Source organism: Staurois parvus, unplaced genomic scaffold, assembly GCF_062004578.1.
Source record: "Staurois parvus isolate SC_StPar_1 unplaced genomic scaffold, SC_StPar_1.0 ptg000001l, whole genome shotgun sequence".
Taxonomy (NCBI): Eukaryota; Metazoa; Chordata; class Amphibia; order Anura; family Ranidae; genus Staurois; species Staurois parvus.
In genome coordinates this window covers 5,431,232-5,455,333 of record NW_028317797.1, presented here as the reverse complement: position 1 = coordinate 5,455,333, position 24,102 = coordinate 5,431,232, and the positions used below count along the sequence as shown (strand labels likewise).

Here is a 24,102-nt window from a genome sequence, read left to right as displayed (position 1 = left end):
TCTGGCCTGCACTGTTACTTAGGCTGGCCATACATGGGTCGATTTTCAAACGATTTTTCGTTCGCAAATCAGACCTAAGAATAATCGGCCGAATTTCGCTTTGTTAGTAGGGCAATGGCACTGGCCGATTTTCGTGGTTCCTCCCCATTTCATTTATCGGGCATGCTGGAAAATTCATGAAAAATGACCGATTTTCTAAATCATTGGTGGCACCATCGGATTACAGAATGAACGATGTTTTTGATTTTCGATCGAAAAATCATTCGGAATTTGACCCATGTATGGTCTGCTTAAGTTCTTGCCTACTTATCTGTATCTGACCTGTCTGCCAGTGCATGACCAGGCTTGCCTGGCTCTTCTACCATTCCTGTTGCTGCTGGCACCACCCATCTGTGCCTCCTGCCTGCTATCAGCCTATGCCTTGTCTGTCTGCCGTCACCAGTACCAGCCTGCTGCTCACCAGCTGCTACCCACCTCACCTGCTGCACTGCGGGTTACTGACAACTTCCTCTACCTAGTGTGCTGCTAGAAAGACCTACAGGCACTCATGCCACACTGCACTCCTGAGCCTCCTGTTCAATCTATTCAGTGGCCCCGAGTCAGAGATATAAGAGTGGCCTACCTCATCATATTAGGCTCTAACATCAGGTACATGACAGACCCTTTAGAACTTTTGTATATGAAATATATAGATAAGTGACCACCAGCACAGGCTGTCACATTTTCAATTTCCCATTCTTGGGAATGAATGAAAGACAAGATACTCCATCATCTGTAGACACAGCACAACCCCCACACTTGACCCAGGTCACTAATAATCAGGTGGACATTGAAGTGGATCTTCAATATCCAGAGCATTGTTCTCTTCCTTCCTCTTCCCAGCCCATTTGGCAGTCTTAGAGTCAACCCTCCCTAATCTTAGCATGTCATTACTGCAGTAACTACAAGTCATGATGTTAGATAAAGTGGTGGCCTTTTAATGGAAAACCCAATGTTACGGGAGGCTGTACTGGCAATGCAAAGTGCAATATACTGATCAACTACCAAGAAGCATTATCACTTGCAACAACAAAGATACAAAGGGTAGATTATGCTCCCTGACTGCTACTGGTGGGCTATTCCATATTAAAGAGTCCATTTGCTTTATCCATGAAGGACAAATTATAAAAGGGTCACTTAACTCACCCATTTATAACATTATATATAGAGATGAGCGAATCGAACTTGGCGAAGTGGAATTCGTTTCGAATATTAGGAAAAATTTGATTCGCACCGAATCCGAATTTTAGCAAACTTCGGGTGCATGAATCGAATTTTCCCCGATCAGCTGGCAAAAAGTGTCACTGCAGAGAGCTCCGCTATTTCTGACAGTTCTCTGACAGTTCTGACAGTTCATTTACAGCGGTTGAAACATTGTATCTATTTGTTTCCATTTAGGATACAGATGTTTTTATTCGGAAATAAATAGATACAATGTTTCAACCGCTGTAAATGTGAAGGAACTGTCAGAGAACTGTCAGAAATAGCGGAGCTCTCTGCAGATACACTTTTTGCTGTACTGGAATTCTTCTTCTTTTCATTCTTCTTCTTCTTCTTTTCATTCTTCTTCTTTTCATTCTTCTTCTTTTCATTCTTCTTCTTCTTCTTTTCATTCTTCTTCTTCTTTTCATTCTTCTTTTCATTCTTCTTCTTCTTCTTCTTTTCATTCTTCTTCTTCTTCTTTTCATTCTTCTTCTTCTTTTCATTCTTCTTTTCATTCTTCTTTTCATTCTTCTCATTCTTCTTTTCATTCTTCTTTTCATTCTTCTTCTCATTCTTCTTTTCATTCTTCTTCTTCTTCTTTTCATTCTTCTTCTTCTTCTTTTCATTCTTCTTTTCATTCTTCTTCATTCTTCTTTTCATTCTTCTTTTCATTCTTCTTCTTTTCATTCTTCTTCTTCTTCTTTTCATTCTTCTTCTTTTCATTCTTCTTTTCATTCTTCTTCTTCTTCTTTTCATTCTTCTTCTTCTTCTTTTCATTCTTCTTTTCATTCTTCTTCTTCTTCTTTTCATTCTTCTTCTTTTCATTCTTCTTCTTTTCATTCTTCTTCTTCTTTTCATTCTTCTTTTCATTCTTCTTCTTTTCATTCTTCTTCTTCTTTTCATTCTTCTTTTCATTCTTCTTTTCATTCTTCTTCTCATTCTTCTTCTCATTCTTCTTTTCATTCTTCTTCTTCTTCTTTTCATTCTTCTTCTTCTTCTTTTCATTCTTCTTCATTCTTCTTTTCATTCTTCTTCTTCTTCTTTTCATTCTTCTTCTTCTTCTTTTCATTCTTCTTCTTTTCATTCTTCTTTTCATTCTTCTTCTTCTTCTTTTCATTCTTCTTCTTCTTCTTTTCATTCTTCTTTTCATTCTTCTTCTTCTTCTTTTCATTCTTTTCATTCTTCTTCTTCTTTTCATTCTTCTTCTTCTTTTCATTCTTCTTTTCATTCTTCTTCTTCTTCTTTTCATTCTTCTTCTTCTTTTCATTCTTCTTCTTCTTCTTTTTATTCTTATTCTTCTTCTTTTCATTCTTCTTTTCATTCTTCTTCTTCTTCTTTTCATTCTTCTTCTTCTTCTTTTCATTCTTCTTTTCATTCTTCTTCTTCTTCTTCTTCGTCGTGCCCCGTGACTGCCCAAATGAGTGAAGTGTGCGGTGATTCTAAGATCGACGGCACTCATCTGCATGTCATACTGACTGACAGTATTATTTCTCTTCCCCAGCAGACTCCAAGCGCATTTAAATTAAAGGTACAGTGTTCTGCACTAATATAAAGGCTCTCTGAAGCCTAGAAACCCTTTTAATAAGTTAAATTCGCAGCGAATAAATTCGCATCGAATCGAATTTCTCCCGCAAATTCGGCGAATCGGCCGAATCGAATTTTTGAATAATTCGCTCATCTCTAATTATATACTATCCTTTATTTGATCCTGTGCCATTCCCTTTTTGGCCACTGGGTCCAGAGACAAAAAGTTCCATGCAAGCCCCAAAATGACTTCTGTGCGTTTATACAGGGCTATGGACTCCTTCCCCACTCCCATGGCACAGTGCAGGGCCATCATTAGTCACACGCTGACCCATACTCTGAGGTGCCAGGTATTTCACCTAGCTCCCAGTAGCTGCTGGATGTTGATTAAATGAGCCTTTTACTTTGCCCTGCATGGGCAATTGTATAGTACTACACAGGTTGGCTCAGTAAGGGAAAGCCCTACAACCTGCTTGCACTGCAGTTCTTTATTACTTTATTCTTTATTTAAACAACACTTATCCTACTTTGTTCTTTATTTAGAAGACACATACTCTATATGTAAAGGTCAAACATAAATGGGAGGAGCAACTAAAGTCAAACTTTTTTTTTCATTTTCACTTCTAATTGCCCTGATCAGGGTAGGATCTAGCCAGTCTGATATGGGGGTGCAGTAAAAAAATGTCAGGGGGGCAGAGGATAGGAGGTTAAAAGGGGTGTGCACAAAAACAGGAATCAGTAGCGGAGCGTACTGGGGGTCAGCAGGGCAGAGGACAGGAATTAGCAGAGCACAGAGCTGGGATCTGCAGTGTGTAGGGCAGTGTACATGGGGGTCAGCAGGTCAGAGGATGGGCAGTCAGCAGGGTGAAAGACAGGGGTTAGTATGGTAGTGTATTGCAGGGGTCAGCAGTTTGTAGGCAGGTGTACAGGGGTCAGTATGGCAGTGTATAGGGGTCAGTATGGCAGTGTATAGGGGTCAGCAGTGCACAGGATATATAATATGTTTTTAAAGGCGAATTTAGCCTCTAAACAGTATAACAAATATGTAAACAGTGACAACATTAACAATACTCCTAAAGAATTATCTGACTGGCTTTACAATTAAAAAGTCAAAACAGGATGACAAAATGTGAACAAGACTAGGATTATGTGAGACATGGGGCACCCTGGGAAAGAACAGAGAAATATGTTCTGTGGCTGAATCTGAAGGCATTTAACAATGAAAACCAGCGCAAACCCACATGATCAATTACATTACTCAGTTTAAAAAAACATTAATGTGCTAATAAAGATATATATAATAAATTATATATAAAATATATTGATATAAAAACATATATAAAAATTTAAAAATTATAAGTCCAGTGACAAAAAAGCAAAGTGACAAAAAATCAAAAAAAACCCAGAAAATATATATATAAATATAATTACAGTCCCGTGACAAAATTAAATCAAATTAAATTGTAATATATTTTCCATTTGATTCTTCCGTGTTACTGATCCCTTCACCATCCACCAGTGCAGAAATCAACATTAACCGCACTCACCAGATAATGGTGAGTCACATGCCTTTCAGGATTGTTAAGGGCTCCTGGACCCCCTTTACTTTGTCTGGGACCTCCAAGTGCTCTTTCCTCTTATGTCTAGGTACCTCTTCTGCTTACTCCTCTCACCGAATCCCCCAAAGGAAAATCAGGAAGAAGAAAAGACCATAGCGTGATACCGCAGTAACTTCTCCTCAAATTAATCTCTCCAGACCACTCACATTCTTTTGCGGGATATAGCCCACTTTTTATTCAAAACAACAGCGATTCTCTTCAGAAATGGACCACTTTTCATGTACACCGATTATACAAGGACCTCACAGTTTAGTGTGCAGCAGGATGGCAGACCTCAGATACAGACTCTTCTACTTAGGCTAAGATGGCCCCTTGGAACGCACCGCTCGGCGTGCGCTCCACTCACCGGAAATGACGTCAGACGACGGACCAGGCAACCGGAAGTTCGTCAACGCGTTTCGCCCCACCCACAGGGCGTTATCAATTTCTGAAGAGAATCGCTGTTGTTTTGAATAAAAAGTGGGCTATATCCCGCAAAAGAATGTGAGTGGTCTGGAGAGATTAATTTGAGGAGAAGTTACTGCGGTATCACGCTATGGTCTTTTCTTCTTCCTGATTTTCCTTTGGGGGATTCGGTGAGAGGAGTAAGCAGAAGAGGTACCTAGACATAAGAGGAAAGAGCACTTGGAGGTCCCAGACAAAGTAAAGGGGGTCCAGGAGCCCTTAACAATCCTGAAAGGCGTGTGACTCACCATTATCTGGTGAGTGCGGTTAATGTTGATTTCTGCACTGGTGGATGGTGAAGGGATCAGTAACACGGAAGAATCAAATGGAAAATATATTACAATTTAATTTGATTTAATTTTGTCACGGGACTGTAATTATATTTATATATATATTTTCTGGGTTTTTTTTGATTTTTTGTCACTTTGCTTTTTTGTCACTGGATTTATAATTTTTAAATTTTTATATATGTTTTTATATCAATATATTTTATATATAATTTATTATATATATCTTTATTAGCACATTAATGTTTTTTTAAACTGAGTAATGTAATTGATCATGTGGGTTTGCGCTGGTTTTCATTGTTAAAAGTTTTTGGTCTTTTGTACCTGTGCACAGCAGCATCTCACGGGGATTTGTATGGTAAATAGGAAGTCCTGAGCGCTGAGGTTTTGTTTTTTTTACATTTATGAATCTGAAGGCAGATCGCTCTTCAGAGACCAAAGTTCATGTGAAAAATCCCCTAAAGGGATGCTGGGGATGGGCAGGAAGGGGTTAAACAGAAGCATCACAAACTTGTGAGTAATAACTCCATCAGTTTATTCACCCTTCAGATTGTCAGCCATCCCCAAAAATACTAAAGTTGTATCTGCGTGTTAACATGAACAGAGTGGGGGAGGGAGACAGATGGGGGAGAGTGGGGATGGGGAGAGAAGAGGGGGTAGAAGGGATATATGGGGGGGAGAGAAGGGAAGGAGATAGAGGGGGGAGAGAAGGGGGAGAGAATGGGGGGTGATAGAGGGGAGGTGAAGATGGGGAGATAGAGGTGGGAGAGATAGAGGGGGGGAGATGGTGGGGAGATAGAGGGGTTGAAGGGGGAGACGGGGGACAGAAGGGGAGAGGGGGAAGGTGGGGGGATGGGGGGCAAAGGTGGAGAAATAGAGGGGGGAGAGAAGGGGGTGAGAGGGCAGAAAGAAGGGGGAGTGAGGGGGGAGTAGACGGAGGGGGGAAATGGGGGGGGGGTGGGGAGATGGGGGGGTGAAAGAAGGTGGGGAGAGAAGGGGAGGAGATAGAAGGGGGAGAGAAAGGGGGGGGGTAGGAGGGGGAGAAGGGAGGAAGATGGAGAGAGTTCAGCTGTAGTGCAGAGCTCAGCTCATTCACCCAGACTGGTCTCTGCAGGCTCAGGCAGAGGAATCAATCCTGCAACTACCATGAAGCTGACTGCAGTGCTTCAAATTTCCCGCCCACATATCTTCTCAGGCACAGCACCGGCCAGGAATTGGAGTGTGGGTGGGGCAGACAGGAGAAGAAGGGTGGGAGGAAGCAGTATACATCGATCTCCTCTCCTGTCAGTGCAGGGAAGAGGAGGGGGGAGTGTGCTGTCAGGGCTGTGTGAGCTGCTGCAGACAGCTTCTCTTGTTATGCAAAGTCCATGGGTTACCTGGGGAGGGGCACAGCTGAAATTTGGGGGTGCATAGCCCACCCCAGCACCCCCCCCCCCAGATCCAGCCATGATCACTAGTGTCACTGGGAATAAAAGGGGGGGGGTGAATCCAAAATTGTGCATTGGCACCAGAACAAGAGTGAAGGAGAAATCTTGTTCCCACTAACTGTATAGGGGAGATATCCTCTCACATCCTGTTGTGTCTATAGGCCAGGAATTGAAGGGAAACCTCCAAAATGAGTAAAAAAAAAGTTTTGGTTTTAGATATACTTTCAATTCCTACTAAAGAAATCCAGAAAAATGTATTGCTGTGCTAGGGGAAATCCATTCATTGTACTTTGACCGGAGAGCTATATAACTGTCCCACGATGCCATGACTTTTATCTGGGTAAGACACCAGCCTCTGCAAAATAATTTTCCACTGTGCAACCCCCCGACTGACTTTCTTTGCCATCAATATTTTCTGTAGGCCAGCAGTAAAGAAGAGCAGTAATGATGAAACAGAGGTATTTCATTCAGAGTTATCAGGGGTGTTCATAAGATGAGGAGGGTATAAAGAGACGTGATTCCAGCCCAAAGGATCACAGCTTTGGAAAAAGGTATTCCCAAAGCAAAATATTACAGGTAGCCAGGTAATATCTTAGCTCCCAACTGTTGCATTTGGAGGGACTGCCCCTTAACTCCTTGATGGTTTCACTTTTTGGTCCTAATAATTGCACTAAGCTTTCCATCCAACCTCTAAATTACTGCATCTGTATTTTGAAAAACAGGAATATACAGGAAAAGTAGGGGTTAAAAAAACACCAATCATTTTTTGAATATTAATTTTACAATTAATTAAAGTCATTGTAAAGGACATGTTTTTATTAAAATAATAAAAATTTTATACTCACGTGCTCTGCACAATCTTCTTCTGCCAGCACTCTCAGCTCCTCCTCTTCTCTGTGTGCCACAGAGGCCTAGCTGGGGGGGGCAGGGGGGTACATATTCACCCGGGCGCCGAGGTACAGGGGTGCCAAAATGAGGTCACAAGATCACTGCAGCGGCTGCAGCAGACGTGTCATCTGATACGTCTGCCATCCACAGTGAGTTATGAGAGGAGAGAGGAGCCGGCCGGGAGAGGAGCGGAGAGGAGGGCAGTGAGCCGGGCATGTGCCGGAGGGGACGAGGGGAGAGCCGAACCAGGTAAGTAGTGCCAAGGATGAAGAGGGGGGGATGTGATCAGGACGGGGGGTGTCTACAGGGACCATATGAAGCGGGGGGGTGTCCTGAGGCGGCCGTTCGTCCCCGGGCACAAAATATCCTAGCTATGCCTCTGGTGTGCCACCATAGAAAGCTGCTTCTTATGGTAGCAGACCTCTGTGCTCGTCTTGGATCCTGTCTAAATTGGCTCTTGTATGTATGAATGTAAATTGGGAACCTTAGATTGTACGCCCCTTGAGGGTTAGGGACTGATGTGAATGTACAATATATACAGTTGCAAGAAAAAGTATGTGAACCCCTTGGGATTACGTGGAGTTTTGCATGAATTGGGCATAAAATGTGCTCTGAACGTCATCTAAGTCACAACAATAGAAGAACACAGTCTGCTGAACATAATACTACACAAACATTAGATGTTGCTATGGTTTAATTGCACATAACATGTAAACATTCACAGTGCAGGGAGGAAAAAGTATGTGAGGCCCTAGCTTAATGACTTCTCCCAGAGCTAATTGGAGCCAGGAGTGAGCCAACCTTGACTCCAATCAGTGTGATGATATTGGATGTGTTGCTGACAGCTGTCCTTCCCTTAAAAAACACACACCTGTTTTGGGTTTACTGGTTTCAAGAAGCACTGTCTGATGTGAACCATGCCTCGCAGAAAAGAGCTCTCAGAAGACCTACAATCAAGAATTGTTGACTTGCATGAAGCTGGAAAGGGTTACAAAAGTATCTCCAAAAGCCTTGATGTTCATGTGTCCACGGTAAGACAGACTGTCTACAAATGGAGAAAGTTTAGCACTGTTGCTACTCTCCCTAGGCGTGGTCATCCTGTACAAATGACTGCAAGAGCACAGCGCAGAATGCTGCATGAGGTAAAGAAGAATCCCAGAGTGTCAGCTAAAGACCTACAGAAATCTCTGGCACATGCTAACATTTTTGTTGACACATCTACTATAAGGAAAACATTAAACAAGAATGGAGTACATGGGAGGACACCCCGGAGGAAGCCGTTGCTGTCCAAAAAGAATATTGCGGCACGTTTGAAGTTTGCAAAAGAGCACCTGGATGTTCCACAGCACTACTGGCAAAATATACTGTGGACAGATGAAACCAAGATTGAGTTGTTTGGAAAGAACACACAACACTATGTGTGGAGAAAAAAAGGCACAGCGCACCAACATCAAAACCTCATCCCCACTGTAAAACATGGCAGAGGGAGCATCATGGTTTGGGGCTGCTTTGCTGCCTCAGGGCCTGGACGGATTGTTGTCATTGATGGGAAAATGAATTCCAGAGTTTATCAAGACATTTTTCAGGAAAGCGTACGACCATCTGTCCGCCAACTGAAGCTCCGCAGAGGATGGGTGATGCAACAGGACAATGACCCAAAGCATACAAGTAATTCAACAAAACAATGGCTGCAACAGCACAGAATACGCCTTCTGGAGTGGCCCAGTCAGAGTCCTGACCTCAACCCGATTGAAATGCTGTGGCATGACCTTAAGAGAGCGATTCACACCAGACATCCCAAGAATATTGCTACACTGAAACAGTTTTGTGAAGAGGAGTGGTCCAAAATTACTCCAGATCGTTGTGCAGGTCTGATCTGCAACTACAGGAAATGTTTGGTTGAGGTTATTGCTGCCAAAGGAGGCTCAACCAGTTATTAAGTCCAAAGGTTCACATACTTTTTCCTCCCTGCACTGTGAATGTTTACATGTTATGTGCAATTAAACCATGGCAACATCTAATATTTGTGTAGTATTATGTTCAGCAGACTGTGTTCTTCTATTGTTGTGACTTAGATGACGTTCAGAGCACATTTTATGCCCAATTCATGAAAAACTCCACGTAATCCCAAGGGGTTCACATACTTTTTCTTGCAACTGTATATATATGTGTGTGTGTAAAGTGTTGCGTAAATTGATGGCGCTATATAAGTACCTATAATAAATAAATAATAATAACATTCGGTTTCACTCCCAAATATACATTACGTCCTTTGAATGCTATGTCTTGTCAACTGTATTAGGTTTTGAAGACTCATAAATTAAACTTTATAACATTTATAAGATCTCTATTTTTATGGAAATGCACCCTTTGAAAGGTGAAATAAATCACCCAAAGCATCCAAGCACATATTATATTTCATTGCTTTAACTGCACACCATTGCTCTTTGCAGTCACTAAACAAGCCTAAGTAAAGCCTAAGAAATGATCAAAGAAATAATAGGTCTGTGTGCTCATGACATAGAAGAACCACAATAAACTGAGCTTTCTATATAGATTTGTATGCTTTTTGCCATACATTATTTCTGTATGCCCTGATGCATTGTTAGACTAAATAAAATAAACAGGCCCATTATTCCCATCTCCATTGTCTCTCTGCTAGCTGGCTTATTTAAGTGACTCACTTGTAGTAAACAAATATTAACATCCGAGAAAGCAGAATTTGCTCAGAGGTAATACTTCTTTATTTAAAATGCATTAAGCCAGTCCTCTTGCTCTGTCAATACTATATGCTATTGATACCATTACTGTTAATATTACTAAAAAGATGTAATGATGGCTATGCACTTATTTTAAGAGAGGTGATTGTCTTACTGAGATCAGTGGGCATGGGACATGTTCCTCACCTCAAGTCAAGTAGGACTAGAGCAAAGAAGGTCAAAAGAGGCAATAACCATAACTCATTTTAGTGTTATTTTCCCCATAGGGAGACCCTACTTGGCTTATTTAAGCAGCTATTGCTTGATTTCTATGTATTTATTTATGCATATTTATTTTTATGCTCCTCTTGTCAGCCTTCAATGCACCTCTGTACTGATCATCTTACCTGCCTCCAGGCTCTCGAGCTTCCCCCTCCCTATACTTTGACTCTTTATCACCTCCAGCATCCCTCCATAATACTCCTCTCCTCTACCTAGAGCATCCTCCCAGCATCAAGAAGAGCTGTAATAGGAAACATCGGGAACATCTAAACAATACAACAGTTCAAAGACCCCCGGGATTGAAGAAAATGCCATTATGACCCTCAACTGATGTCTGAGGGACATTAGGGCATCTTCTCAGGCACATCCAATTGACCTTGCTGAATATATTTCATGTCTTACATTATTCAATCCATTTTTATACATTTTCCTGCAGTGAATTATGTTTTGTTAGTAGCAAACCTTTTGTGCATTATTATGAGTGACAAGGTGTTACTATGGACATAAAGCTGCATACAGATGTTTATTAATTTTACATTTAACATAAATTTTGACAAACCATCCTTGTTATGTATGTCATTTTGTGAAAAGTGTGATATGCATGGTATAATAAGAACGGCAAGTGGGATTATACTATACATATACAAGTGTACTTATTCTTCATTTTAAAAATTAAGCTTTTATATTTTTGCAACTATTCTGTGGCTTCACTTAACACTGCATATACCCTTGACCACTGCTGCCCTGTATCACTATACACATTTTTATATTCTCTAATATAAGGGATCACTACCACCTAGGAAGGCCTTTTATTAACAGTTAATGTTTAATTAGTGCCAGAATCAGGCAACATCTCGTAATTGGGTTTTAGGCAAATATACAAACAATACCAATTCATGCAAATATGTATTCATGATATAGCACACTCCCTGCGTAGGATGCTAGGTAAATTTAGTTTTTTGGCTCCTTCAGTAATCAAGGGAGCAGTGATCATTTGTCCTGATCTTTTCAGGGTTTCACAGGCTGGGAGTCTGTTTGATTGCTTCCCCCTGCCACTGGAAGAAACTTCCAGAGTTTAGGGTGAGAGATTCCAATAACCAACCTGAATAGTTATCATGCTCCAGCCAATCCCTGGAGAGGAGTGTGTTGAAGGGGGCTGGAAGGGTAATAAACAGTTTGAGGCACTGGAGAGTTGGGTTCCTTCTCCCCAGGAGGGCTCCAGAGCCTGAGGGGCTGCTGCCCACAAGTAGCCCTTGGACTGTATAGTGGTTTTTGAGACCTTAGCGGTGTCAAGGCTGAGGGCCTGGATGGATTTTCCTAGAAGCTGATTGCAGGACCTCACCACAATGGATCTGTTCTGGGAAAGAACCATCTCACTGACTGGATCATGTCTGGAGGAAGCTGGAAGGTGGCACCTGTCTTGGGTACTTGTGAGTAAAGACCCTAAACTGATCCCTGTGACTGTGCAATGTTCTAGAAATTGCATTGGCTAGCAGAAGCTGTGCATAGGTGTAAGGTAACCAGATGACAAATACATTTCAGCTGTGGGGGTTTAGATTGAACAACATTCACATTTGAGAAGATTGTCCTCATAATGCTGTGTGCTAATTGTTTTGAAGTATCCCATCCCTTAGCCTAACCCATCTCCTATTAAAGTTTCTTCAAGCAATAAATCTTATAAAGTCATCCTCTAGACTGTGTTACTGAAGTCAGTGTGGCGGGCAGCCAGAGTGGTGGGCAGCTGCCATACTATTAGATAAGAATTAGTTAAAACCAGCAGCCCCTAAGGGGGTAGCACTGCAATTAAAAGTTATTACATTTATTTTTAATTGCAACCTGTGTCAGTAAACCTGAATTTGTCTTGATTTCAGTCTATTGTAATTGCCTGTGTTGCATCACTGTATTTCAGCTATTCATAGAAGAGTGAGTGAGAGCAGAAAAAAGACATCCAGTCTGCCCCATTTTTAATTTTTTTATATAACTTATTCTTTTTTTTACTTTTTTTCACCTGAGTTTAGATCTATGTTTGTCCCAAGCATGTTTGAATCCACTTACTAATGACTGACTCACTATCTCTGATGAAAGTCTATTTCAAAGCATTGATTACTCTTTCTCTAACATAAAACAGTTTAGAGTGGTTCTAAAGACAGACGTTTTTATACCCTAATACATTCTATGCATTAAGATAAAAAAAAACCTTCTACATGCAGCTTCCCCTTCCCCCAACCCACCCTATACTCACCTGAGCTTAAGCTGGATCCAGCAGTATGCACAAGAGCAATGGCTCTCTCTCTTCTCGTTAGCTCAGCGATAGCAGCGAAAGCCATTGGCTTCCACTTCCATTAATCACAGCCAGTGAGGAGTGAGCGGGGGATGGGTTCAAGCCAGGGGTGGACTGACAACTCATGGGGCCCCCGGGCAATAGGGGATCATGGGGCCCCTGTGTCCTTGCCCAAACTCAAAAAAACCTATGAAAAAGGTACTAGGGGCATCTCATGGGGCCCCCTACTGAACCCATTTCCAAATGGTCAGTTCGCCCCTGGTCCAAGCTGTGCTCTGTGTGTCTTATAGACATACAGAGCTGGCTAAGGAGCAAGCAGGCATGAGTGCCCCCATAGCAGGTAGCTTGCTATGGGGGCACTCAGTGGAGGGAGGAGCTAGGAGCACAGGAGGGGGACCTGAGAAAAGGAGGATCAGGGCTGCTCCATTCAAAATCATTGCACAGAGTGTACAAGTATAACGTGTTTGTTATTTTTTTAGAAAAAATTGATCCTTTACAATCAGATCGAAAATACTGCCCTTGTGAAACTTATTCACCTCCTTGATGAATTTAAAGGTTTTAGTCATGTCTCCCCTTTCCCTTATCTCCTCCAGAATGTACAATATATAATAAGTTCCTGAGGTCTCTCCTGAGATGTTTTATTGCTCAGACCTTTCATCATATTTGTTAGCCATCTCTAGACTTATCAATATCGTTTTGTAAGTGAGGTCTCCAGAACTGGACACAGTATTCTAAATGAAGTTTAAAGTGATTCAAAAGGCTTTTTTTTTTAAATAACAAACGTGTCTATACTTACCTGCTGTGTTCAGTGGTTTTGCACAGAGCAGCCCGGATCCTCCTCTTCTTGGGATGCATGAAGGTAAAAAAACCTTGAGCCTTTACAACCACTTTAACTAAAGATCTATATAGGGGACTCAATATCCCCTTCATCTTGTTCATGTAATTGTTTGTCTCATGTTCAATCATACTTTAGCATTGTGTTAATGAATGCAATACACCTCAATGAAGCCAAAAAGAATTACCTTTTTTCATATGGGTGCATTAGCTGCTATTGTATTCAAGATGAAGGGCACCACAATGCATCACATCACAGTGCATGTATCTCCACACTTTGCGGTAACACATAGTAACCATGCATTACCACAATGCATAAATCTGAATAGAAACTAAGAACCTAACCTAAGTATCAGCAAAACACAGGCTCACCTTAATGTAGTTTAGCCTTGAAATTGATAGGATTTGTATCAGATATCCTGTACCAACACTGCTAGTGACTGGAATAAACTAGCGTTCAAACACTCGTTAATGACTTTCAGTGCATCTCTGGTATCAATCAATCATACTGACTTATTTATTAAAGAACTAGAATCCAACGGCTTATAGAGTCTGGATGCTGTTGTGCAAATATGTGCTGTCGACTTTGCAGGCTTATATTTTTAAATTAATTTACGTTGATTAAACATATAATTCATGCGATTTTGACAAGTTTGTGTACATCATTTTAAAGGGGAATTGAACCTTATTCAATATCTGTTTTAAAATAGATCTAACTAAATGTCTTGGATGACATTTAGCGTGCTAAAGCACCATGTATCACAGTAACAGCTGCCAAGGTTTTTATGTTTCATAAAATACTGTTTTCACTTTTTCCATCTTATTTTTCCTTCTCATTTCCTACTGTCCAAATGCACTGACTCCAGCAAGGGCTGCATAGTCTTGCCGAGGACTGGCTTCCTGATAGTGACAATGCTGGACCATGCCTGTCCCATGGGTTATCATGGCCACTTGTGGCACATGTGACAAGGTGACAAAGCAGCCACAAAACTGGGAAACAGTTGTCACCCCCTAACTGGAAGTGCCTGAACAAGGACCTTCATTGTAGGATAATCAAGGATTATTTTCATGAAAGTTGAAGATTTAAAAAGATTGGAAGCAACTTTTGAAATGACATTAACATGTTGAAGATTATATACAAATTTATTAATTGAGTTAAGATCTAAGAACTACAAAATTGTAAAACTGGCTGCTTTGTAAATGTATATGTTGTCAGGAAAATTAAGTTCTAAAGAGATTCAGGATGCGCTACACACTGGGGGCTATTTATTGACTAAAAGACATTTGGTACTCAGTTTGAACCCTTCTAAAACTATAAAAGCCACTCATGAAAGCAGACAGACTAATATATTGATTTTGGGTGAGAGTTAACATGATAAATGAGGCTTTTTACAGAAGAAATGGTCATATGTTTGCATTTCCTGCCACCTCCCATGCAGGAGGAATATATATATATATGGAGGGGGACTTTGTGCATCTTTGAATTATCCAGAGGTTCAAATGGTGGTGGAGGGTTGGATAGATTTACAGATAACTAGAAAATCTTTTTGAATAAAGTAGATGTAAACCATAAATGAGCAGAATGTATTATAAATACTATAGGGTTGAGTTACTAAAGACAAATAGACTGTGCACTTTGCAAGTGCAGTTGCTCCAGAGCTTAATACAAGAGGAGGAGCTCTGCTGACCTCCATCATCCGATCATGTGCCAGCAAAAGTGCTGTTTTTTTTTTCCTTATTTGTGATTGGATATTCTTTGTTAAGTAAAACTCTATCTCATTTACTAAGCTTTGGAGCAACTGCACTTGCAGAGTGCAACTGTTTTGCAAAGTGCACAGTCTATTTGCCTTTAGTACATCAAGCCCTCTATGTCCTAAACAATTGCTATTTTTTTTTTTTTCATTTATTCTACATCACAGCACTGCTTATCTCATCCAGCCTCTTTGCAGGCAATTTCTGTCCATATGCACTAGTTTAAAAGGCAGTTGCATGTCATTGTTCTTGATGGGCATCCCGAAGGTGACAACGGCTGAACATGGATTCTGCACAGCCACTTATAGTTTCAACCAGAAGCACATGTTACAGAATGACATTGAAGGAAAGCAATTAGGAGAGTGTTGTCATCTCATAACAGGAAGTGTCTGAGCAAGGACCCTCATAGTGGGATTTGTAGGGAATATTTTATAAAAGCTACAGATTAAAAAAATAACGTGTGAAATTAAATTAATTAACATGTTAATGTATATAGTTTTTGATTGGATTTACATCTATTTTAAAATGGTATCCTCTGAAAACAGAATATGCGTTTCTTGGGCCTGAGTTTATTGTTGAGTATTACATTTCAAGCTAACCATTTGTTCTCACTGATATATTTTTCTGCTGTACACTAGCACTGCAAATGAAAAATAAAATATGGTAAGTAATCTTCAGCCTTTATAAACCTGTTGTGTGTATAATCCATTATGTAGAACAATTTTCCAGGGCATATTAGTAAGGGAACCAACCATTAAGGGAACTCTCTCTCTTTAGTCTTGTAGATTAGAGTATGAATAGAAAGGCTCCAGGAAGAATCCTTTTTGAATACAATTACACTTTCCAGCTTATTTAATAAGACAGTTCAAAGAGCAGAGATCTGCAAAGTGCAGTAAAGGCACAATGACCATTTCTGATTATGTAGCCCTATAAGTTGATTTATTATGATTTGAAATATATTTGCTGTATTTCTTTTTTATGTAATCAGTTTGCATTTAGTTTTAGTCTTCCAATTACAGTTTACGTCATAAGCCTGTTCTTCTTTTGTCCTTGTGTTACTACTGCTATCCAATGAGCTTCATTTATTAGCTATGAAAAAGATATATAGTCAGATAAGCTACGTCTACTATCACAGTTAGAATTAAAGTAATAATAAAAACAATCATAATATAAACCACTACCCTTCATATGTATTCTATTACTTGCATGGTAATAAAATAAATGTCAATTATAATCCTACACCAGTGCTCCTCAAATTGTGACTTTCTGATTTCCATCTGTGATGGATCCTGGCACTTTCAGACCTCTATTTTTCATTAAAAATGGTGTGGGGGGGGGCAGCTATTACAGAAAAATATATGTCTCTCTTCTTCAACAACTCACACACCTTCTAATCCCATTCAGGATATAATTGAGTGAGGTTTACTGAAGGTCATGTCAGTAGACCTAATAGACTGTAATGCCAATACATAGAAAGACGGTGGATTGTCTTAGTACTTAAGCAGAGTAGACCTTGGATTCGCTGTGACTGACCTACGACTCCACCGATCATGATCAGTCCACAGATCATGGATGAGAAGTGTAATTTTAGCAGTTACTGGCCAAACATAGGGATGATAGGGGTAATTCAGCATCAACTGGCTACAACACCTAAGTTGCCCACCAATCTTGTTTTCCAGGGATAGTATCAGTTTTCAAAAAGCAGTCCTTGGTAATTGTGTCCCTAAACAGATTTTTTTAAGTAAATACTGCTACAACTATTATTAGTTGTATTATTTTTAATGTTATCAATATTAGTAGTATTATTTATATTATTATTATTATGTTTCAATAAATACTAATTAACTCTCAGTACCTATTATCTATGTCTGCTATTATGTCTTCACAATATTATTTTAAAGATTACTATCTATAATATTATTCATACCATTAGTTTAATGTTATCAATATTAGTAATATTATTTATATTAATATTATAATTATTCTGTATAAATATTCAATTTAACTCTCAGTACCTATTATCTATGTCTGCTATTATGTCTTCACAAAATTATTTTAAAGATTACTATCTATAATATTAGTCATAACATTATTTTAATATTATTAATGCTAGTAGTATTATTTATATTAATATTATGATTATTCTGTTTAAATAAGTATTTGATTTAACTCTCAGCACCTATTATCTATGCTTGCTATTATGTCTTCACAATATTATTTTAAAGATTATTATCTATAATATTATGAGTAGCATTATTTTTAAGGTTATTAGTATTAGTAGTATTATTTCTACTACTACTATTATTATTATTATATAAATACATATTCCATTTAACTCTCAGTACCTATTATCTATGCTTGCTAGTATGTCTTCAAAGTAATATTTTAATATTATCTGTAACATTATTTATTATTTTTAAATTATTATTATTATTATTATTTATTATGTGAATAATAACACTGATCATTTCAGAAATTGTGGCATTAAAAACAACATCATAATTCTATAATACATCTGGTCTTCTGAGGTTAGTTTTGGAAAAAAAAAGGGATATGACACCACAGATAAAAAGTATTGTGTCTCCCATATATCCACGTTGATTAATATTACAATGTAATATGCATCATTCTCTGGTAGCGGCCATTTTGGGTAATTATCCGTACTGGTAAAATAAATACAGAGATGTTTTGAGGGCTTAAAACTGTATGCAGCTTTAGATTTGGAGATTTAAGTCCAAGGTTGCAAAATTGTTTCTTTTCCACTGCTGGTTACTTGGCATAGTAAACATGAATTGAAAAAGTAATGGTGATTTTTACATTGCTTCAGTCTGATCTTCAACGCTGTCATATATGATATATTGGCTTTAAGCACACTTGTTTAACAGCAACGTGTCCTGGAATTGAATTAACACTGAAGAAGATAAAGGTTGTAAGTCAGCCATCAAAGTCCAGCAGCCCGTGTTTATATTCGACAAGAAATATTCTGAACATAATGCTCTGTTCTGTTTACTACACAAGAGTGGTTATCCCCATTACAGCACCATGCAGCTGCTCTATCAGTGCTATTGCTTACATGTGATGCCCTCATTACACGTGGCTGTTTTCTAATGAAAAAATTAGAGCTGTAACCAGGCCCATCAGACTCCCATTCCCAGCAAAGTGGCCTTTATTGCTGTACACTATGCAGATTCCAGCACTCTGACACAAATTGTTTGATCTATTTTAATATACGAATATGGTTAATCACCTAGATGCTCCATCAGCTGATAAACAGTGCGATTAAAAATATGAGTGATAGCTGCATCCCTATAACATTATTACGATCAAGAGTGATTACCGATCATTAACAGGGGGGAGCAAACTTTCCAAATGCCAATATCTGGGGTATGCTGGTGCAGTGGTCTGAGAACTTGGAACCAGAACCATCCAATGATTTTTGCTCATTACTAAACTATGCTGGCAATTATTATACAAATATTTTTTCTTACTGATATTGGATAGATGGATAGAGAGAGAGAGAGAGAGAGAGAGAGAGAGAGAGAGAGAGAGAGAGAGAGAGAGAGAGAGAGAGAGAGGTAGATATGCCAATTTCAGAGTATGCTGGTCCAAAGGTCTGAAAACTTGAAACAGGAACCATTTTAATCAGTTTTGCTTACTACTAAATGACACTGGTTGTTATTACACACATATGATTGTTTTACTTATGATAGATAGATAGACAGATAGATAGAAGGTTGGATAGATAGTTAGATATAGGATAGATAGATAGATAGATAGATAGATAGATAGATAGATAGATAGATAGATAGATAGATAGATATGCCAATTTCAGCACATGCTGATCCAGTGGTCTGAGATCTTAGTTTAGATATATTGGATAAATATCTAGATGGAAATGCCAATTTCAAAGTATGCTGGTCCAATGGTCTGAGAACTTGGACCAGAACCATACAATTGTTTTGCTCATTATGAAAAGATGCTGGCAATTACTAAACATATATGATTTTTTTTTACTGAAATTTGATAGATAGATAGATAGATAGATAGATAGATAGATAGATAGATAGATAGGTAGGTAGATAGATAGAATCTAGATGCCAATTTCAGCATATGCTGGCCCAGTGGTCTGAGATCTTAGTTTAGATATATTGGATAGACGGACAGACAGATACATAGATACATACATACATAGATGTGTAATGGGTAGATAGATAAACAGATTGATAGATCTGTACTAGATAGATAGACAGACAGACAGAGAGAGAGAGAGAGAGAGAGAGAGAGAGAGAGAGAGAGAGATAGATAGATAGATTGACAGATCTATAATCAATAGATAGATAGATAGATAGATAGATAGATAGATAGATAGATACATACATACATACATACATACATACATAGATACGTACATAGATAAATCTATAATGGAAAGATAGATAGATAGATAGATAGATAGATAGATAGATAGATAGATAGATAGATAGATATGCTCATTTCAATGTATTCTGGCCCAAGGTCTGAAAACTTGAAACCAGAAGCAGATAGATAGATAGATAGATAGATAGATAGATAGATAGATAGATAGATAGATGGATGGATAGATAGATAGATAGATAGATAGATAGATAGATAGATAGATAGATAGATAGATAGATAGATAGATTAAAAATCTAGATGTCAATTTCAGCGTATGCTGGTCCAGTGCGTTCTGAGAACTTGAAACCAGAACCATCTAATCAGTTTTGCTTAACACTAAGTGATACCGGCAATTTAATATACAAATACGATTATTGCTACTTAGATAGATAGATAGATAGATAGATAGATAGATAGATATGATAGAGCTAATAGAAATCTAGACACCAATATCTATATATGCTGGTCCAGTGGTCTGAGAACTTGAAACCAGAACCATCCAATTGCTTTTGTCCATTATTAATTTCTACTGGCTATTATTATACAAATGTAATCCTAGTTAAATAGTTCTATAATAGATTAATAAACAGAAATCAAGACAGATGTATAGATAATAGATCAGATTCTATTTGATTTTTAAAGCCATGTTTCTAGTTATTTAGTTCTATAATAGATAGACAGATAGACAGATAGATAGATAGATAGATAGATAGATAGATAGATAGATAGATAGATAGATAGATAGATAGATAATGGATAGAGATGTAAGGAGAGACAATGGATAAGGTCCTATGATTTCTAGTTCTTCTAGAAGAGAATCTATTGGTTTCTATGCCCCACAGTGATGAGGACAATTCTGCTTCTCCCATAGAGATGATATGAAGTAACTTTCTGCTCTCAATGTCCATCTTGTGGTCAGTTTGGCTGGTGGCCATCAGATGTCGGATCTCCTATCCCTCCTGCCCCCATACATCATGACCAAAGCCTACTTTCAGGTAGATGATGATCTGTTGGGATCAGTTGGGATCTGTCAGGGATCTGACACACACACACGATTAGAAGGTAATGTAGAAGGAAGGACTTTACCTTTCTGGCCCCTCCAAATCCATATTCCTGGGCAAGTTGTGTGGCCTCCTGGTCTCCCCCTTCCTGGAAGTCCACCAAGTAGTGTTGGGTGAGGAGAGCGGAGTGGGCAGAGGCACTGTACATCACCACCAATGCAGCCAGCACAGCCCGGACCAGGGAGCTTGCTCTCATCTCTCACTTTGTCAGGGAAGGTGGATGTGAAGGGAAAGGCTGCGAGTCAGCAAAAGAAGAAAAGAAATGCAGAGAGGAGGAGAGGAGGAGAGGGGGAGAGGAGAGGAGCGGAGGAGAGGAGGGCAATGCTGGAGGTGTGGAATTAAAGGGCGCCGTGCCTTCCCCCGTACATGTCTGTGCGCAGCGCTCCGCTCCGGTCTATGTATGTGAGTCTACTTCTGATGCCAAATCTGCATCCCGGCTCCTCCTCGCATCTACTATTCATCTCATCCTCCGAGCCTGGACCAAGGCGGGTCACGTGCGGGGGACTCCCGGCCAATCACAGGGAGCCAGGCTGAGCGCAGCTCCCCTCCTTTGTCAGGCGGCTCATTAGTGCCCAGCCAGAGGCGTCCTGATTCAGCACCCTGGAGAATTCCTTCATGTCTGTCCGCTGCCAGGAGAGAGAGGAGACCCAGCGGACCCGGACTGAACACAGCTCCAGGAATCAGACAAAATCCACCCCCAACCAGCACTGCAAGGGTTACAGCTCCCCTCTGGGGGCTCATTCACACTTGCGGTTGGGAGGCGGTAAAGACATGGAGACGTGGAGCCGCGTTCTTTTTTCTTAAACGGCAAAAGGCAGCAGAAGAGGGTGTACACGTGCCAGGCTGCAATGCTTTGCTTCATGTAGGGTTGTCACCTCATCCCTTTAATCCCGAACACATATTAATGACACAGGTTCTGTGGCTAATTAAGGTGCTAATTAAACTCACTAGGTGCCTTATCTGCATTAAATCACCCTGAGAGCCCGTGTAATAAATATGTGTTTGGGGTTTAAAGGGATGAAATGGCAACCTTAGCTTCATGGTCACAGCAAAAATAACCCCCCTCGTTACATTCAATGGGCACTACCACCCACCCAACATGACCCATTCAACCAAATGGGGGCACACTGCAAACGCCCCTGCAGCGCAGCGGTGCGGCATTAAGGCTCGGTTCACACCTATGCAGTTTGCTTTTGATCCGTTTCTGCGGTGCTTTTTGCAGAGCGTTTTGTATATTTGCACTTGCATTTTTTTTAAGCATTTTGCATTTTTTTGCTTTTTTTGGCCTATATGTTGTCGGACAGATTTTAAAAATCCAAAACGCATCAAAAACATGGTAAAACCGCACTACGTGCTCTTTTTGCAGCATCTCCTTTGAAGACTATTGAACCAAAAACGCAGTTTTGCATTTGAAAAAGTCCCTGACCTTTCCAAAAATGCAGCAGCTGAAAAAAGCATAGATGTGAATGTGCCCCGTAGGAAACCATGCTACATAGACTGTAGTTTCTGCAAAAAGCACCAAAAAACTCATAGGTGTGAATCAGGCCTTCCAGGGTTGAAATAGTCAGTGAAGAGGTGTCGTAGCGCCTATTCCACCGCAATTTGGGGGCAGTCAAAACACACAATTGACTTTTTTTTTTTCAAATAACAAACATGTCTATACTTACCTGCTCTATGTAATAGAATTGCACAGAGCGGACTGAACCTCCTCTTCTTGGGTCGCCCACCGGCACTCTTGGCTCAGCCTCTCTTGTTGGTGCCACTAGTAGGAAGCCACTTCCCATGGGGGCACTCATTAAGGTTCTCTCCCGAGCTTCGCTTCAAGTTGATTGACAGGAGCTGCAACCAATGGCTCCCACTGCTTTGGATCTGCTCAGTGAGGAAGGATAAAGCCAGGAGAGGCACAGCTCTTGTGCACAGTGCTAGGTCGTGATTGGGCTCAGATAAGTATAAGGGGTGCTGAGGTGGTAGTCTGTGACACAGAAGGTTTGGAATGCATTAAGATAAAAAACCTTGTGGCTTTAGAACCACATTAACTTACCAGAACCTGATCTTAATCCAGCATGTGCATGAGAGCAAAGGTTCTCTTGGCTCTCTCCTTCCACATTGGCTCAGAGACAGCATTGGCTCCCACTGCTATCAATCAAAGCCAGTGAGAAGAAAGCAGGGGTGAAGCCAAGCCTTGTTCTGTGTGTCAAAAGAGCCAGGAGCACCAGCAGGAGAGAAGTGAAGGATAAGGGCTCTCCTGTGCAAAACATTACACAGCGCAGGTAGATTTAACATGTTTGTTTTTTTGTTTGTTTTAATCTTGATCCTTTGCAATCACTGTAAGCTGCACAGGCAGTGACCATGGCCATGATGTTTTGCTTCTCGGCCACAGCAAAAATTATCACCCCCATCACACTCAGTAGGAAGATCTACCCACCGAACCTTACTCATTCACGTAAATGGGGTCATACTGCAACCACATACAATGCACATTGTGGAGCAGTGGTGCCGACATGAGATCCCCCCATAGAAAGCAGTTTTCTATGGGAGACTCAGTGAAGGGGAGGAGCCAGGAACTCTAAAAGGGGATCCGAGAAGAGGAGGCTTGGGGCTGCTCTGTGCAATTCCATAGCAGATAAGTATAAACCTGCTCGTTCTAAAACAAAAAAAAAAGCATTTACACTCACTTAAAAGCCAACAGCTACAAATACCTTTATTAAAAGGACACTTACCTGTCTAGGGATCCACCTCCATCTGCACCCAGGCCAGTTCTTCACTAATATTCAGGTCCCCAGTGTCGCCATCTTGGATGTGGGAAACCAGATGTGACTCCCTGCAGTTTTACAGCTGGCTTCCCATTGCGCATGCGTGATTCAGGCTGCAATTTGTGAATGGATCCGTAGCCTCCTGGGACCTGTGATATGTCCTAAAAGGTTTGGGGGGGGGGGAGAAAATTCTCCTGGTATCACCTAGACAATCTCAGCAGAAGTGAGAGCAGATACTTGTCAGAAATACTAAAAAAAAGGTTCCCAAAAATATTTGAGGAGGAAAAACAGCAGCACTTCCCTTTTAGGGTGAAGTTCTGCTTTAACCACTTCTTGACTTCGCTATAGCCAAATGAATGATGGCTGCAGTGTGGTAGTTAAATTCTGGGAGGGAGTCATATGATGTTCTCCGAGAATGCTCGCCCCCCTTCCTGCGAGCCACCAGCGGCGTGCACCCGGCTCTTTCTGAGATCACTGTGTCCTTTTTACATGACATGGTAAAAGGCCAATCACAGCAGCCTTTTACCACCTGGTTTGCTGTGTCAAATCCCAGCTGATCACCATGTAAATACATTTGCCGGTTATCGGGAGTA

The 24,102-nt window shown here is 40.3% G+C and overlaps 1 protein-coding gene across 1 annotated transcript in view; it reads right to left on the bottom strand.

The window, feature by feature from the left end:
• PCSK2 (proprotein convertase subtilisin/kexin type 2) overlaps positions 1–21,229 on the bottom strand; it is a 270,895-nt gene extending 249,666 nt beyond the window's left edge. Inside the window, exon 1 of the mRNA XM_089685325.1 lies at positions 20,782–21,229. Coding sequence (XP_089541451.1) covers positions 20,782–20,952 — 171 coding nt within the window. The 5' untranslated portion in view covers positions 20,953–21,229. The remainder of the gene's footprint in view (positions 1–20,781) is intronic.
• Between the last annotated feature and the right edge of the window lie 2,873 nt (positions 21,230–24,102).